Source organism: Schistocerca gregaria, chromosome 7, assembly GCF_023897955.1.
Source record: "Schistocerca gregaria isolate iqSchGreg1 chromosome 7, iqSchGreg1.2, whole genome shotgun sequence".
NCBI lineage: Eukaryota > Metazoa > Arthropoda > Insecta > Orthoptera > Acrididae > Schistocerca > Schistocerca gregaria.
This window is the reverse complement of record NC_064926.1, coordinates 242076119-242095144: the sequence shown is the minus strand read 5'-3', so window position 1 is coordinate 242095144 and position 19026 is coordinate 242076119. Positions and strand designations below refer to the sequence as shown.

Here is a 19026-nt window from a genome sequence, read left to right as displayed (position 1 = left end):
AGTGCATCAAAATAGCAAAATACACTCCTGGAAATTGAAATAAGAACACCGTGAATTCATTGTCCCAGGAAGGGAAAACTTTATTGACACATTCCTGGGGTCAGATACATCACATGATCACACTGACAGAAACACAGGAACATAGACACAGGCAACAGAGCATGCACAATGTCGGCACTAGTACAGTGTATATCCAACTTTCGCAGCAATGCAGGCTGCTATTCTCCCACGGAGACGATCGTACAGATGCTGGATGTAGTCCTGTGGAACGGCTTGCCATGCCATTTCCACCTGGCGCTTCAGTTGGACCAGCGTTCGTGCTGGACGTGCAGACCGTGTGAGACGACGCTTCACCCAGTCCCAAACATGCTCAATGGGGGACAGATCCGGAGATCTTGCTGGCCAGGGTAGTTGACTTAACACCTTCTAGAGCACGTTGGGTGGCACGGGATACATGTGGACGTGCATTGTCCTGTTGGAACAGCAAGTTCCCTTGCCGGTCTAGGAATGGTAGAACGATGGGTTCGATGACGGTTTGGATGTACCGTGCACTATTCAGTGTCCCCTCGACGATCACCAGAGGTGTACGGCCAGTGTAGGAGATCGCTCCCCACACCATGATGCCGGGTGTTAGCCCTGTGTGCCTCGGTCGTATGCAGTCCTGATTGTGGCGCTCACCTGCACGGCGCCAAACACGCATACGACCATCATTGGCACCAAGGCAGAAGCGACTCTCATCGCTGAAGACGACACGTCTCCATTCGTCCCTCCATTCACGCCTGTCGCGACACCACTGGAGGCGGGCTGCACGATGTTGGGGCGTGAGCGGAAGACGGCCTAACGGTGTGCGAGACCGTAGCCCAGTTTCATGGAGACGGTTGCGAATGGTCCTCGCCGATACCCCAGGAGCAACAGTGTCCCTAATTTGCTGGGAAGTGGCGGTGCGGTCCCCTACGCCACTGCGTAGGATCCTACGGTCTTGGCGAGCATCCGTGGGTCGCTGCGGTCCGGTCCCAGGTCGACGGGCACGTGCACCTTCCGCCGACCACTGGCGACAACATCGATGTACTGTGGAGACCTCACGCCCCACGTGTTGAGCAATTCGGCGGTACGTCCACCCGGCCTCCCGCATGCCCACTATACGCCCTCGCTCAAAGTCCGTCAACTGCACATACGGTTCACGTCCACGCTGTCGCGGCATGCTACCAGTGTTAAAGACTGCGATGGAGCTCTGTATGCCACGGCAAACTGGCTGACACTGACGGCGGCGGTGCACAAATGCTGCGCAGCTAGCGCCATTCGACGGCCAACACCGCGGTTCCTGGTGTGTCCGCTGTGCCGTGCGTGTGATCATTGCTTGTACAGCCCTCTCGCAGTGTCCGGAGCAAGTATGGTGGGTCTGACAGACCGGTGTCAATGTGTTCTTTTTTCCATTTCCAGGAGTGTAGCTGAGTTCTACTCTTCTCCATCCTGTACAGCAGGGATCACGTGTTGTCGAAGCATCTCACAGTAACGTGTGCCGTTCAGGATGTATGTCCTTGGTATCAGCGTTCCTCAAGAAAAATTGGACCAGTCATCAACTGAGCCGTAAACCCATACCATATGGGGACGCGTTCATTATGCAGAGGATCCTCATGAACGTTCGTTGGCGGTGACGATCCCCAAAAGCGACAACCGTTTGTCTTCACTGTCCCAGTGAGTATAAAATGTACTTCACCAATCCACAAAATGTACCAAGGCAACATGTCGGCAACTTCAACCCCTTCAAGAAACTGAGAGCAAAATTTGCTCGAAAGTTTGCATCAAGTGGCAAAATTAGGTGTAACGTGAAGTTTGTAAGGATGCCATTTCACAGTTGCTCGCAGCACTTGTCGAACATTCAACTACAGCGACACAGCTCGTGCACTGCTTCGAAATCGCACATTGCGTCCAGTATTCACGGCGGTGGCAACTTCTTCAGCAAATTTCTAGAGTAACTAGTCGTCGGTGTCTCCCGGGAGCAATTCCCAAATCCTTAGTTTATTCGAGCTTCCTAATCACGCTCCTCAACCCGGTGCGGAAAGTGAACCTCTCCATATTTCCTCAATGTGTCGATACAAAGAGCAGCAGCGCCATTGCTGTTGTTTTGCTGAAACAGCTTTAGAAGTAAAGCCCTGCTCAGCTTGTCCAGGCCCGCACTGACTGTCTGCAAATGTAATGGAGAATGATACTCGTGTTCCAACCGTACGTTCCTATACCAGTACCGGTGCCTAATGGCAAGTCATGACATTAACTCTACTAACCCAACGAGTCCTGCAGCGCACAGTCAATATCATCGCTATGAAGTTGGCAACCCATATGGTTAAGAGTTTTCTGCCTACACTGGCTCAAGTAACGAAAGTTTAATTACAAGCACCATGTATATTACTCACAAATTCGTACTCATTTCTCAGAGTACTTGATTAAAGAAAAGACATCACGGATTCATATAACCTAATAGTGAGTTTGTTTAGATGGTTTGGGTATTCGTTTACTACTGGGCGAGGAAAAGCAGCGATTATAACACTGAACTGAGATTCGATTAGAAAGCGGCTCTTTAATGTTTAAGTCTTTAAGGATAGTCCTAAGAAACTTAAAATGAATATCTGAACGATACCACATCCTTATTTGCATCACTATCATTTATAACGTTAAGTCTCTAATGACTTCAGTGTTGGAAGAAGCGAACAACTATTAACCTTTGATGCCTAACTGTTACTTAGCGACAATCAAACGTAAGTAAAATTTTACCTAATGATCGAAGCACACAAAATGAACTAAAACTTGTGCCGCGGCAGGGATTCAAACCCGGGTCTTCTTACTTGCTAGGCAGAAATGCAAACCGTTACACCATGACAGTACCATGATCAACATTGCTGCACGAAGTACCTAAGCTCAGTGCCCTCCCCAACACAAACTTCAATTTATTTTTCCCTTACATATTATTCCTACTGCCAGGGCTCTCCGATATTGGCAAGCACACCTGCGTTGGACGTAATGAGACGTCGTTTTCTCTCTCTCTCTCTCTCTCTGTCTCTGTCTTTGCGATCTTATAGATCTTATAATATCTCAGCTTAGGTACTTCCTGCAGCAACGTTGACCATCGTACTGCGGTGGTGTAATGGTTAGCATTTCTCCCTAGCAAGCAAGAAGACCCGGATTCGAGTCCCGCCACCTCGCGGTAGCTCAGTGTGTTCGGTCAGAGGGTTAGCTACCCTCTGTAATAAAAAAAAACTGAGTTAATCGATCAACTTAAACCGGTTTATTACGACGGCCGTCCCGAGCAGATGCAACGAACGAAAGCAGACAAAATGAGATTTCAAAAAAAAAAGTCCCGGCCGCAGTACAAATTTTCATTCATTTCGTCTGCTTCGATCATTATCGTAGATAATAAAAAGAGACTTCAGTGGCTCAGGGAAACATTTAATTATAATATTACCTAAAATACGGCTCCAAAATCGCCCTTGAACCTAACTTGCAACCGCACTAATTCTGTTCAACTCTTCATAGTCTAGGGCCGTGGTCGCATCAGGGAATTCAGTAAAAAGAATGACTGCACACAATTTCTCGAAAGTGCACAGTAAATACAATGTAAGGTAAGAAAAACTAAGCACTACGAAGGGATAATCCGAATGAGACGGAAATCGGCACATGTAACGCAAATGTACAAACAAACAAATGATTACAGTTTCAGAAAAATTGAATGATTTAAAGAGAAAGAGATTGACATAAGTAAAATTTAATAACACTTTGATCCACCTCTAGCCCTTATACAAGTAGTTATTCGGCCTGGCATTGGGTGACAGTGTTGTTGTATGTCCTCCTGAGGCATATCGTGCCGAATTCTGTCCAATTGGAGTGTTCGATCGTCAAAATACCTTCGTCTTGAAGGGCCTTGCCCTTTATGAGCCAAACGTTTTCAATTGGGGAGAGATCCGGCACCTTACTGGCCAAGTTACTATTTGGCAAGCACGAAGACAAGCAGTAGAAATTCTCGTCGTGTGTGGGCGGGTGTTATCTTGCTCAATGCAAACTCACGATGGCTTGCCGTGAAGAGCAACAAAATGGGGCGTAGAATATCGTCGACGTGCCGCTGTGATGTAAGCGTGCCATGGATGTCAACCACATGGTTCATGCTATGAAATAAAAATTCGATTCGAAGCAGGACTCACTACTGAAGACTCCAGTGAATGAGGTTCCAGGCCGAAGACGTATCTGGAGACGCACCGGACAGTGGTGGAATACTAACCTGACTGCCACACGGTCCGACAACAAGCGGTGACGTTCTGGGGCGCCATTTCTTTTCATAGCGGGACCCGTTTGGTTGTCATCCACGCCACCCTTACTACACAGTGCTACTTCGACAATACTTCACGCTGCATTTGGTTTCCCTTCACGACAAACCATCCTGGTCTTATTTTTTTGCAACATAAGCCCTCCCGCACATGCCGAGAGTTTCTACTGCTTGTCTTCATGCTTACCAAATCCTACCTTGTGCAGCATGGTCGCTGGATCTCTCACAAATTGAAAACGTTTGAAGCATTATGGGCAGGGCTCTCCAGCCAGTTTGAGATTTTAAGGATATAATGCACCAGTTAGTCAGAATGTGGTACGATATTCCTCAGGACAACAACGAAGTCAATAAATGCCAACAGGTTGGATAATGATCAGAGGTGGATCAATGCATTATTGACTTGGTCAATTTGTGAAGCTCTTTGTCTTGAATAAATCAAAAAAATTTTCTGAAATTGTAATAAATTGTTTCTCTGCACATGTACAGTGTACATCATATTTACCGATTTCGGTCTGGCCTGTTCAGCGTAGTTGTAGGGCAGCTCGAATGAAAATAATAATTAAAAATAAAATAATTAAAAAATATGAATTTACTGACTAAAATTAATTTGATTTACACATCAAGTCTTGCCAAACATGAGATCTTCCCTCAACCAATTAAAATCACTGAGCATGAAGTACAATGATGAATCACAATTACTCGGAGAAATTAACTAAAACTAACTTCGGAATTAATATTCAAAAACAGAAGGCTCCTGAAAGCTATTTGAAAGACTGTTAAATTCTTGGACAAACTTCTTATCAAAACCTGGGCAGCTTGCAATGCACCAGTACTGGTGAAACTGGGAGCACAATCTTCTCAATACAAAATATGAACCAAGTACCAACAACGCAAGTTGCGGGAAGCACTCGATGGTTGAGAGCTGCGCAGACTACTAGCAGCGCAGACACTACTCGCTACACTTACCCGTAACAGCAACAAGACAAACCAGACTGGACTGAACACCAAGGGTAACCTCTGCAGTAAAGAAATGGCTCTGCGGCACCAGACAGGAACTCTCAGCAACCTGCCTCTTCGCCTACTCAGTTCCCTTTGCTCTGTTCTCACACCCGGTGAGAGCCAGTCCTCGGGTTTGCCATCTCGGCAATTTCTTTTTTCACACTGCTTTTTGGGGAAAGCTTGCCTAAATTTTCCAGTTCGCGCTCGTCGTATTGCTGTAAACAGAATCTGACAGTAGGTGGTGCTCTGTTTCCTTGTTGGCTGCATATTTACTGTGCGCAAAGCCGCTCGTTTGCCATACAATGTGAGAAAATATGGCGGTTTCAGTAAATGCCCAACTCTGTTTCTCAATGTCCTCAGAAGCCATCCGAAAAACAGCCCGGCACGCAACAGAAACTTGGCTAACGTACCACCGGCCAGAAAATGGCCCGCTCGGCCGGCTGTCACGCGACTCTGTTGGCCCATACGAAAAATTCTGGGAACATCTCGAGAAGGTGTATTCAGCGACAGGAAGCCTCAAGCGTGTGGGCGACACGCTTCTTGTCCCACCAGTGGGGGGATTATAGGGAACGCAGAATTCCGCCTACACCTGCCCTGTCATCCTCCCAGAAAGTCCCAATCAGTACAAAACATAATGCAATTATTAAAGATCGCACAGCGATATGTGAATAATCAGTATCTTCACTAGATGAAAAACAAAAAATCGGTTTTTTGAAGCTGATTCACGGCCGGGTTACCTTAGACTATGAGGCAAAAAACGCAATTTTTTTAATCTAGCCACCGGAAAAGCCCCTTAAGCAGGTGCTCGTATTATATTGGCTCAAGAGTATACATTTCATTGCTAGATCTCGATTTCTCGTAAAGGTAATACTGCGAGTAGAATTTGGCGAATGATTCTGTGGCACTGCCTGACAGGGTAGCTGATAAAATTTCAATATATCTGTATATAGATACATATCGATAAAATATCGGCATATAAAATAAATTTTTCGACGATATATCGACATCTAAACGGCAATATCGATTGCCAATATTTTTATTTTATATTACGTTTGTAGTAGAATTGAAATTGTAGTATAACATGATTTTACTGTCACTGTGTGAAGGAGTCTTACTATTTTTTGAGCTTTCATCACGTCAATCATGTTCTTTGACTACGTGAAGCAAATATAAGTGACACAAAAGTGGAAGTCCGATTGCACTGGGGAGGAGAAGGGGGATGGGTTGACGTTGTGAATGGAGTACCTAGATTTGCGATGTGAAAAAATGGCACATCAATTTTTAAGACAACTAGTGTGCTATTTCTTCGCACTGGCATTCTTCAAAACCAGATGCTCAAAATGATGAACAAAAATCTAAATGACAAGATTGGTCTCTGCGATGGGAGGAGACGTGAGGGGACATAATAGGCGCTCGGCGTTACCAACATAACTGTAACGTTTATCTTGACGACGGAATTTTGACACTACAACTGCTAGGTTGCTGGTGTTGGCAGACATGAAGTAAACAGGGAAGTCGTCATGAAGTGTTCGGAACTAATCAGATATGTGACGAAACTGAACGACGGACCCGTCGGACACCTTTTATTTTATCACTTACATGCAGTTATCATTGTTAACAAAGTGGTTATCGTCAAGCGTGAGCATGCATCGTTTTCCTTTCAATTCTTGCTCTAAGAAGAATACAATGGCTTCTAACATGTTGATGTACAGAATACCTACTAATAAATTAATGCTTAAATATACAGCTCTAAACCTGGCAGTATATTTATTATGTTAAGTCGATATTTTTAGTAGCATATACGAGGGGCGTTTGAAAAGTCGGAGTAATCAGAATGAGATTTTCACTCTGCAGCGGAGTGTGCGCTGATATGAAACTTCCTGGCAGATTAAAACTGTGTGCCCGACCGAGACTCGAACTCGGGACCTTCGCCTTTCGCGGGCAAGTGCTCTACCAACTGAGCTACCGAAACACGACTCACGTCCGGTACTCACAGCTTTACTTCTGCCAGTATCCGTCTCCTACCTTCCAAACTTTACAGAAGCTCTTCTGCGAACCTTGCAGAACTAGCACTCCTGAAAGAAAGGATACTGCGGAGACATGGCTTAGCCACAGCCTGGGGGATGTTTCCAGAATGAGATTTTCACTCTGCAGCGGAGTGTGCGCTGATATGAAACTTCCTGGCAGATTAAAACTGTGTGTCCGACCGAGACTCGAACTCGGGACCTTCGCCTTTCGCGGGCAAGTGCTCTACCAACTGAGCTACCGAAGCACGACTCACGTCCGGTACTCACAGCTTTACTTCTGCCAGTATCCGTCTCCTACCTTCCAAACTTTACAGAAGAGCTTCTGTAAAGTTTGGAAGGTAGGAGACGGATACTGGCAGAAGTAAAGCTGTGAGTACCGGACGTGAGTCGTGCTTCGGTAGCTCAGTTGGTAGAGCACTTGCCCGCGAAAGGCGAAGGTCCCGAGTTCGAGTCTCGGTCGGGCACACAGTTTTAATCTGCCAGGAAGTTTCAAGTCGGAGTAATGTCCGAGAGATTGCACCACTGGCGCGTATCGTTGTCATGTTTAGTTAGTAGCATCTTTGAAAAGAACGCACACGAAGTTTCAGCCATATTGGTCTATTTCTTTGTGTTTGGCATACGTGTCAATCAAGGAAGTCGAGTGATCGTCAAAAAATGGACGAAAAAGAATTTCGTGTGGTGATTAAACATTACTTAATGAAAGGCAAAATGCCTCAGGAAACTAAAGAGAAGCTTCATAAACATTACGGTGACACTGCACCATCGATTAGAACAGTTTATAAGTAGTTTTAAAATTTTCTAGGCGGCCACATGGGGACAAGTGATTCTGAACGTTCTGGACGCCCTGTGGAGGTTACAACTCCAGAAATCATTGATAAAATCCATGATATGGTGATGGACGACTGCAGAGTTAAGGTGCGTGAGGTTGCTAGTGCTGTGGGCATCTCGAATGAAAGGGTAAATAATATTTTGCCTAAACATTTCAACATGAGAAAGCTATCTGCAAGATGGGTTCCGCGATTGCCACGCTCGACCAAAAACGGAAACGGGTGAAGTGTTGCAAGGATGGTTTGCAGCTGTTCAGGAAGAATCCGCAGGACTTAAAACGTCGTTTCGTCACTGTGTATGAAACATGGATACATTACTACACTCCTAAGACCAAAGAAATATCTACATAAAGGGAGAATCTGCACCAAAAAAGGCGAAGACCATTCCTTCGGCCGGAAAGGTTACGGCGACAGTCTTTTGGAATTCGCAATGGATAATCCTTATCGCTTATCTGGAAAAGGATAAAACTATTACAGGTACATATTATTCATCGTTATTGGACCGTTTGAAAAACGAGCTGCAAGAAAAACGCCGGTGTTTGGATAGCAAAAGAGTCCTTTTTCATCTCGACAGTGCAGCAGCACACACCTCAGCAGTTGTGGTAGCAAAATTAATGGAAACAGGGTTGTAGACTCTCACGGCCGGGAATGTCATCCCCATTATAGTTATCCGGGCTGTTATGCCGTGGTCGGTTGATGAATTCTGTGTTGTTTCCCAACGTTTCGTCCCCGTCTGCGGGAGACATCTTCAAGGGGGTCTGTAGCTCGATGGAAGGTCCAACACACCCACTGGCTTGCTAGAGCCACGGCATAACAGCCCGGATAGCTATAATGGACATGGAAATAGGGTTCCAACTCGTTTCACATCCCCCCTATTCTCCAGACTTGGCTCTCTCGGACTACTATTTGTTCCCCAATTTGAAGAAATGGCTGGCGGGACATAGATTTCATTCAAACAAGGAGGTGATTGCAGCAACCTGTAGCTATTTTGCTGACATGGACAATTCCTATTATTCGGAAGGAATCAACAAACTAGAACAGCGTTGGACGAAGTGTATAAGTCTAAAAGGAGACGGTGTCGAAAAATAAAAAATGTTTACCCCAAAAACGTAAGTACTTTTTACAATGAAATGAACACCCTTAGCTGCTTACAGGCGTTGGCATACGTCAACGGGTACAGATGATAATCTGTGCCCCGACAGCGGCTCGAACCCGGGATCTCCTGCTTACATGGCAGACGCTCTATCCATCTTTTTTTTAAAATTTTGTTCACTGTTGATCGTTGTGTTCGGTCGTTGCGGACGTCGCTAGACATCCTGTTCAAGTTCGGTGGTTGATCCTTCCACTCAGTTTTTTTTTATTACAGAGGCCAACCGGCTCTCTGGCCGAACACGCATTTTTTTTATGATCTCGTTTTGCTCTATATTGCTCGTGGAATTTATTGGGGGCGGAAGCCCGATGACACCCATTTAGGTTCTTCGTTGATCCGTTCAGTCAGTTTTTTTATTACAGAGAGTAGTTAAACCTCTGACCGAACACGCTGAGCTACCGTGCCGGCGAACACGCTGAGCTACCGTTCCGGCGTCTGAGCCACCGAGGATACAGAGGATAGCGCGACTGCAGGGATTTGTCTCTGTCACGCCTCCCGCTAAACCCACATTCTCAACGTATTGTCCCGCACTACATTCGTAGTGCCCCTGCCCATTATGCTTATTACTTGCGGCGCGTTGCCGATTCCCGTAAGAGTTCGGGCTCTGTTTGTGCATTCGCACAGAAGAAGAAGATGGTCAAGTGGTCGGTGAGCCTTAACTACATATATACTAAGATGGTATCATCTTAGTATATACCATCTTTAGTATGTAACATCTTAGTATATACAGGGTGTCACAAAAAGGTACGGCCAAACTTTCAGGAAACATTCCTCATACACAAAGAAAGAAAATATGTTATGTGGACATGTGTCCGGAAACGCTTACTTTCTATGTTAGAGGTCATTTTATTACTTCAAATCACATGGAATCGAAACACACAGCTGTAAGTAGGCTGTTTAAGTATTTTTATTGGTAACGCCAACACCACGTAGCGCTCTGTATGAAAAATCACTGGCTGTGCCGTGTGCAGTCTGTGGCTGGTTTGCATTGTTGTCTGCCATTGTAGTGTTGGGCAGCGGCAGCTGGATGCTAACAGCGGGTAGCGTTGCGCAGTTGGAGGTGAGCCGCCAGCTGTGGTGGACGTGGAGAGAGAGATGGTGGAGTTTTGAAATTTGTAAGGATTGGTGTGATGAACTGATATATATATTATGACTACTAAGGTAAATACATTGTTTGTTCTCTATTAAAATCTTTCATTTGCTAACTGTGCCTATCAGTAGTTAGTGACTTCCGTAGTTTGAATCTTTTAGTTAGCTGGCAGTAGCGGCGCTCGCTGTATTGCAGTAGCTTGAGTAACGAAGATTTTTGTGAGGTAAGTGATTTGTGAAACGTATAGGTTAATGTCAGTCAGGGCCATTCTTTTGTAGGGATTTTTGAAAGTCAGATTGCGTTGCGCTAAAAACTATTGTGTGTCAGTTTAACCACAGTCGTGTACAATTTTTCTAAGGGGACGTTTCACAGCAACAGAACGTACCAGCGTGACTTCAAACACTTTGTTACAGGAAATGTTCAAAATGTCCTCCGTTAGCGATTATACATGCATCCACCCTCCGTCGCATTGAATCCCTGATGCGCTGATGCAGCCCTGGAGAATGGCATATTGTATCACAGCCGTCCACAATACGAGCACGAAGAGTCTCTACATTTGGTACCGCGGTTGAGTAGGCAAGAGCTTTCAAATGCCCCCATAAATGAAATTCAAGAGGGTTGAGGTCAGGAGAGCGTGGAGGCCATGGAATTGGTCCGCCTCTATCAATCCATCGGTCACCGAATCTTTTGTTGAGAAGCGTACAAACACTTCGACTGAAATGTGCAGGAGCTCCATCGTGCATGAACCACATGTTGTGTCGTACTTGTTAAGGCACATGTTCTAGCAGCACAGGTAGAGTATCCCGTATGAAATCATGATAACGTGCTCCATTGAGCGTAGGTGCAAGAACATGGGGCCCAATCAAGACATCACCAACAATGCCTGCCCAAACGTTCACAGAAAATCTGTGTTGATGATTGCACAATTGCGTGCGCATTCTCGTCAGCCCACAGATGTTGATTGTGAAAATTTACAATTTGATCACGTTGGAATGAAGCCTCATCCGTAAAGAGAACATTTGCACTGAAATGGGGATTGACACATTGTTGGATGAACCATTCGCAGAAGTGTACCCGTGGAGGCCAATCAGCTGCTGATAGTGCCTGCACACGCTGTACATGGTACGGAAACAACTGGTTCTCCCATAGAACTCTCCATACAGTGACGTGGTCAACGTTACCTTGTACAGCAGCATCTTCTCTGACGCTGACATTAGGGTTATCGTCAACTGCACGAAGAATTGCCTCGTCCATTGCAGATGTCCTCGTCGTTCTAGGTCTTCCCCAGTCGCGAGTCATAGGCTGGAATGTTCCGTGTTCCCTAAGACGCCGATCAATTGCTTCGAACGTCTTCCTGTCGGAACACCTTTGTTCTGGAAATCTGTCTCGATACAAACGTACCGCGCCATGGCTATTGCCTCGTGCTAATCCATACATCGAATGGGCATCTGGCAACTCCGCATTTGTAAACATTTCAGTGACTGCAAAACCACGTCCGTGATGGACACTAACCTGTTGATACTACGTACTGAAGTGCTTGATGCTAGTACTGTAGAGCAATGAGTCGCATGTCAACACAAGCACCGAAGTCAACATTACCATCCTTCAACTGGCGGTGAATAGAGGAAGTAGAGTACATACTGACGAAACTAAAATGAGCTCTAACATGGAAATTAAGCGTTTCCGGACACATGACCACATTACATCTTTTCTTTATTTGTGTGTGAGGAATGTTTCCTGAAAGTTTGGCCGTACCTTTTTGTAAAACCCTGCATATTAGTATATACAGGGTGAGTCACCTAACGTTACCGCTGCATATATTTCGTAAACCACATCAAATACTGACGAAGAGATTCCACAGACCGAACGTGAGGAGAGGGGCTAGTGTAATTGTTTAATACAAACAATAAAAAAATGCACGGAAGTATGTTTTTTAACACAAACCTACTTTTTTTTAAAATGGGACCCCGTTAGTTTTGTTAGTACACCTGAACATATAAACAAATACGTAATCGGTGCCGTTTATTGCATTGTAAAATGTTAATTACATCCGGAGATATTGTAACCTAAAGTTGACGCTTGAAACCTCCGACGTTCAGTTGCGTTTTGTAACAAACACAGGCCACGGTCGGTGAGCAGCATCTGCAGGGCCATGTTTACGATGACGACCGTGTTTACGAGTGCGGCTGTAGTGCACTGTTGTGGTTTGGTCTAGCTGTCGCAGTGTCCGCATGTAGCGCTTGCTGCTATTGTTATTCTGCATTCGTCTCCGCATGCAGACCAACTGTAGTACACCGTGTTACCAGACGTGTGTGATAGTGCAGTGTTATAGGAACTGTGACCATGGTGTATTCGAACCCTGAAAAGGCGGAGGTGATACTCATATATGGCGAGTGTCGACGAAATGCAGCTGAAGCCTGCAGGGTGTATGCAGAACGGTACCCGGACAGAGAGCATCCAACGTGCCGAACATTGCAAAACATCTACCGCCAACTGTGAGCAACAGGTATGGTCGTAGCACGCAAACGGGTCCGTAACAGGCCCGTCACAGGAGAAGCGGGTGCAGTTGGTGTGTTAGCTGATATTGCCATGAACCCACACATGAGTACACGGGACATTGCGAGAGCCGGTGGACTGAGTCAAAGTAGTGTCGTGCGCATACTGCATCGTCATCGCTTTCACCCGTTTCATGTGTCGCTACATCAGCTATTACTTGGTTATGACTTTAATCATCGAGTGCAATTCTGTCAATGGGCATTAACAGAGAATGCGTTGCAGTTCTACCTGTTTACAGATGAAGGGGGATTCACAAACCACGGGGCAGTGAATCTACGGAACATACATTACTGGTCCGTGGACAATTCTCGCTGGCTCAGACAGGTAGAGCGACAGCGACCGTGGACTGTAAATGTATGGTGTGAAATCATTGGCGACCACCTCATTCGTCCTCACTTCATTGCAGGGGTCCAAACAGCTGCAACATACATCGCGTTTCTACTGAATGATCTGCCAACGTTGCTCGAAAATGTCCCACTGGAAACGCGTCGACGTATGTGGTATCAGCATGATGGTGCACCTGCACATTCCGCGATTAACACTAGGCTGACCCATGACAGGATGTTTGATGGACGTTTCATAGGACGTGGAGGACGCATAAATTGGCCAGCCCGTTCTCCTGATCTTACACCTATGGACTTCTTTCTGTGGAGTACGTTAAGGGAGGATATGTACCGTGATGTGCCTACAACCCCAGAGGAAATGAAAAAAACCTATTGTGACAGCCTGCGGCGACATTACACCAGATGTACTGCGGCGTGTACGACATTCATTAAGCCTGAGATTACAATTGTGTGCAGCAAATGATGGCCACCACATTGAACATCTATTGGCCTGACATGTCAGGACACACTCTATTCCACTCCGTGATTGAAAATGGAAACCACGTGTGTACGTGTACCTCACCCCTCATGGTAATGTACATGTGCGTCAGTGAAAAGACCAATAAAAAGGTGTTAGCATGTGGACGTAATGTGTTGTTCCAGTCTCTTCTGTACCTAAGGTCCATCATCGTTCCCTTTGGATCCCTACGTAATTCAGTGCTCTCCGATACACACGATCGAACAGCGGAGGAGTAGTACTCAAGCGTCAATTTTAGGTTACAATATCTCCGGATCTAATGAACATTTTACAATGCAACAAACGGCACTGATTGCGTATTTGTTTATATATCCAGATGTGCTAAGAAAACTAACGGGGTTCCATTTAAAAAACTTAGGTTTGTGTTCAAAAACATACTTCGTGCATTTTTTTAATGGTTTGTATTAACCAATTACACTAGCCCCTCTCCTCACGTTCGGTCTGTCGAATCGATTCGTCAGTATTTGATGTGGTTTACGAAATATATCCAGCGGTAATGTTAGGTGACTCACCCTGTATAAGTAGTTTTTACGTTTGCTCAGACTTTTCAAACGCCCTTGTAGGTCGATGTTTCTGCGATTGACATGTCGACGCTGTTTTGATATACCGAGAACCGATAATGACATTAATTAAATATCGATGTATCGGATTCCCTCTATTTTTATAAATACGAACGGTCCTACTGCCTGGGTTACCGCTAGGTGCTGAGCGGCTCTCGTTCCGGACGGCGATGGAGGTGCTGAACGCGACTGCGGCGGCGGCGGCGGCGGCGGCGCCGTGCGCCTCGTATGGCGTGCACGCGGTGGTGTACTCGGCTCTGCTGTCGGCGCTGGTGCAGATGACGGCGGCTCCGGACGAGGCGGAGCGCCGCAGCTACCCAGCGGATGCGTGGGCGGCGGGCCGGCTGCAGGAGGAGTACGACTGGCTGGTGGTGGGCGGCGGCGCCGCGGGCAGCGCCCTCGCCGCCAGGCTGGCCGACCACAGCCCCGCCTGGAGCGTGCTGCTGCTGGACGCGGGCGGCGACCCGCAGCCCGAGGCCGACGTCCCGAGGCTCTTCCCCAGGCTGCACGCCACGCAGGTAGAATTTTACTTCGAAGATTCTTTTTATTTTTTTATTTTTTGAGACCTCGGTCTTTTGACTGATATGAAGCAACACGCCGCACATTTCTCTCCTATACCAACCTCTTCAGTTCAGAGCAGCACTTGCAACCTACGACCTCAGTTACTTGCTGGATGTATTCCGATCTCTGTCTTCGATTTTGCCCCCTAAAGCTCCCACTGGTGCCATGCAAGTTATTCCCTGACGTCTTAAAGCGGGTAGGACGTCAAACGGGCCGACTTGCAGCAGGAGAGGCATCTCTACATCTACGAGGTGCATTCAAGTTCTAAGGCCTCCGATGTTTTTTTTTTCTAATTAACTACTCACCCGAAATCGATGAAACTGGCGTTACTTCTCGACGTAATCGCCCTGCAGACGTACACATTTTTCACAACGCTGACGCCATGATTCCATGGCAGCGGCGAAGCTTCTTTAGGAGTCTGTTCTGACCACTGGAAAATAGCTGAGACAATAGCAGCACAGCCGGTGAATGTGCGGCCACGGAGAGTGTCTTTCATTGTTGGAAAAAGCCAAAAGTCACTAGGAGCCAGGTCAGGTGAGTAGGGAGCATGAGGAGTCACTTCAAAGTTGTTATCACGAAGAAACTGTTGCGTAACGTTAGCTCGATGTGCGGGTGCGTTGTCTTGGTGAAACAGCACACACGGAGCCCTTCCCGGACGTTTTTGTTGCAGTGCAGGAAGGAATTTGTTCTTCAAAACATTTTCGTAGGATGCACCTGTTACCGTAGTGCCCTCTGGAACGCAACAGGTAAGGATTACACCCTCGCTGTCCCAGAACATGGACACTATTATTTTTTCAGCACTGGCGGTTACCCGAATTTTTTTTGGTGGCGGTGAATCTGTGTGCTTCCATTGAGCTGACTGGCGCTTTGTTTTTGGATTGAAAAATGGCATCCACGTCTCATCCATTGTCACAACCAACGAAAAGAAAGTCCCATTCATGCTGTCGTTGCGCATCGACATTGCTTGGCAACATGCCACACGTGCAGCCATGTGGTCGCCCGTCAGCATTCGTGGCACCCACCTGGATGACACTTTTCGAATTTTCAGGTCGTCATGCAGGATTGTGTGCACAGAACCCACAGAAATGCCAACTCCGGAGGCGATCTGTGCAACAGTCATTCGGCGATCCCCCAAAACAATTCTCTCCACTTTCTCGATCATGTCGTCAGACCGGCTTGTGCGAGGCCGAGGTTGTTTCGGTTTGTTGTCATACAATGTTCTGCCTTCATTAAACTGTCGCACCCACGAAGGCACTTTCGACACATCCATAACTCCATCACCACATGTCTCCTTCAACTGTCGATGAATTTCAATTGGTTTCACACCACGCAAATTCAGAAAACGATTGTACGCTGTTGAAGTAAGGAAAACGTCGTCATTTTAAGTATTTAAAACAGTTCTCATTCTCGCCGCTGGCGGTAAAATTCCATCTCTGCCGTACGGTGCTGCCATCTCTGGGGCGTATTGACAATGAACGCAGCCTCATTTTAAAACAGTGCGCATGTTTCCATCTCTTTCCAGTGCGGAGAAAAAAAATCGGAGGCCTTAGAACTTGAATGCACCTCGTACATGATTAGTCTGCAATTCACATTTAAGTGCTTGGCAGAGGGTTCATCGAACCACAATCATACTCCCTACCATTCCACTCCCGAACAGCGCGCGGGAAAAACGAACACATAAACATTTCTGTTCGTGCTCTGATTTCTCTTATTTTATTTTGATGATCATTCCTACCTATGTAGGTTGGGCTCAACAAAATATTTTCGCATTCGAAAGAGAAAGTTGGTGACTGAAATTTCGTAAAAAGGTCTCGCCGCGACGAAAAACGTCTTTGCTGTAATGGCTTCCATCCCAACTCCTGTATCATATCTGCCACACTCTCTCCCCTATTACGTGATAATACAAAACGAGCTGCCCTTTTTTGCACCCTTTCAGTCCCACGTGGTAAGGATCCCACACCGCGCAGCAATATTCTAACAGAGGACGAACGAGTGTAGTGTAAGCTGTCTCTTTAGTGGACTTGTTGCATCTTGTAAGTGTCCTGCCAATGAAACACAACCTTTGGCTCGCCTTCCCCACAATATTATCTATGTGGTCCTTCCAACTGAAGTTGTTCGTAATTTTAACACCCAGGTACTTAGTTGAATTGACAGCCATGAGAATTGTACTATTTATCGACTAATCGAATTCCAACGGATTTCTTTTGGAACTCATATGAATCACCTCACACTCAGGACACTTTAATTTCCAGTGTCTATAATTTTACAAATAAATTCATAAAACTTTGTCAGCATCACCACGAAGGATTCAGGATTCACACCCATTGCAGTGGAAGTTCGAAAACATAACAAAATAATTTTTTTACGTGCGAAATTTCATCATTTTTTCACTTACTTATGACTGCATTTGTTGCTATAGGTACACTTTTCTTCATAAGTTAGAGAGACTCTTCGATGAATTTTTCACAGCATACATACCATACTCACGGGTGTATGAAACTCTAGAATTTATTTAATTTATGAAAAACAAATGAAATGTTATATTTTAAACTTCATGTTTAGAAAAAAATGAATTTTATACTTAATTACCTCAATTTTTACCACAGTTTTTAATAGATTTGGAAACTTCTACAGTCTCTTAAGTTATAAACCCAATACATTGTTCTCGACGGTGAGTATTCATCATGGACAAGGGTACCAGGAGTGTCCCAGGGAAGGGTGATAGGTCAGCTATTATCTCTATATAAATAAATGGTTTCGTGGACTGGGTGCGGAACAATCTACTGTTGCTTACCGATGATGCTATGCTGTACTGGAAGGTGTCGTCGGTGAGACAAAATTTCCAGTTGGTGTCATGAATGTAAGTAGCTCTAAATGTAGAAGAATATAATTAATGCGGATGAGTAGGAAAATCAAACTCGTAATGTCCGGATACAGCATCAGTAGTGTCCTACCTGTCGTTCAAATACCTGGGAGTAGCGCTGCAAAGCGATATGGAATGGAACGAGCATGTGGGTATTGCAGTAGGGAAGGCGAATACTCGACTTCGGTTTATTGGGAGAATTCTAAGAAATTGTGGCAGATCCGTAAAGGAGACCGCATATAGGGCGTTAGTACGACTGTTCTTGAAATCTACTCGAGTGTTTGTGATCCGTACCGGGACGGATTAAAGGAAGACATCGAAACAATTCAGAGCCGGACTGCTATGTTACTGACAGGTTCAAACAACACGCTTGTATTACGCAGATGCTTCGGGACTCATATGGGAATCCATGGAGGGACTTTAGAGAAAAGCAGCATTTGTTGGACGGACTTTGTTTAATTTTATTTGCCTATTTAATTTAATATTTTTATTGTATGTATCTTGAAACTGAGAGAGTCAAAATTTTTCAGTTTTTGTTCGATTTCTACGATTATTATAGGATATAATAGACATTTTTTTAAAAAAACGATGATCGGTTATTTCATAAACAGGTTATTCAGAGCGATTTCAGCAGTTAGGTCAACGTGGCGTGCAGAAAACAAAAAAGGTACAACCGGTAACTGGATGTTTCAGTGATAATAGCCATCCCTACTTGGAGGCGCGGTGATACTTGTAAATTATCTGCGAAGCATTAAACTTTGGCTCGAGCTCGTAAAACTCATGACAAGGTCACCAGTCACACGATGCGTTTCGAGAGCTGCTCTCATTGCAAGTTCTTTCCTTTGTTTTTTATGTTGGGATATTGTAAATAGATTTTACTATTCACCCCTAACATCAACGGTAACAGAAAATTTAATTCTTGCATGGGTCAATAAAGTGGATGACAGATTTCACGCAAGTGTTTTCACATTATACACCAGCTTGACAGGGCGGCACTAGAACAGTAATGAAGCAACACAATAAGAAATAACCAATAATATTTATTAAGAGCCTGTTACAGAAATTGAGGTGACTTTGCTAACAGTTTGATGAATGGCACTTGTGTCCTGTATCTAATACAGAGACAAAGGTATCGTAAGTAGTGTCTGAGGGAAGTGTGATAGCGCCGCTATTATTTTCTACATACATAAATGATCTGGCGGACACGGGGGGCAGCAATC

At 45.4% G+C, this 19026-nt stretch overlaps 1 protein-coding gene across 2 annotated transcripts in view; it reads left to right on the top strand.

Annotated features, from left to right (window-relative positions):
- The window catches only part of LOC126282106 (glucose dehydrogenase [FAD, quinone]-like), a 230275-nt gene that overhangs the window by 20830 nt on the left and 190419 nt on the right, over positions 1–19026 (top strand). For both annotated transcript variants that reach the window (XM_049981568.1, XM_049981567.1), the window contains exon 2: positions 14524–14900. In XM_049981568.1, coding sequence (XP_049837525.1) covers positions 14553–14900 — 348 coding nt within the window. In that variant the 5' untranslated portion in view covers positions 14524–14552. The remainder of the gene's footprint in view (positions 1–14523; positions 14901–19026) is intronic.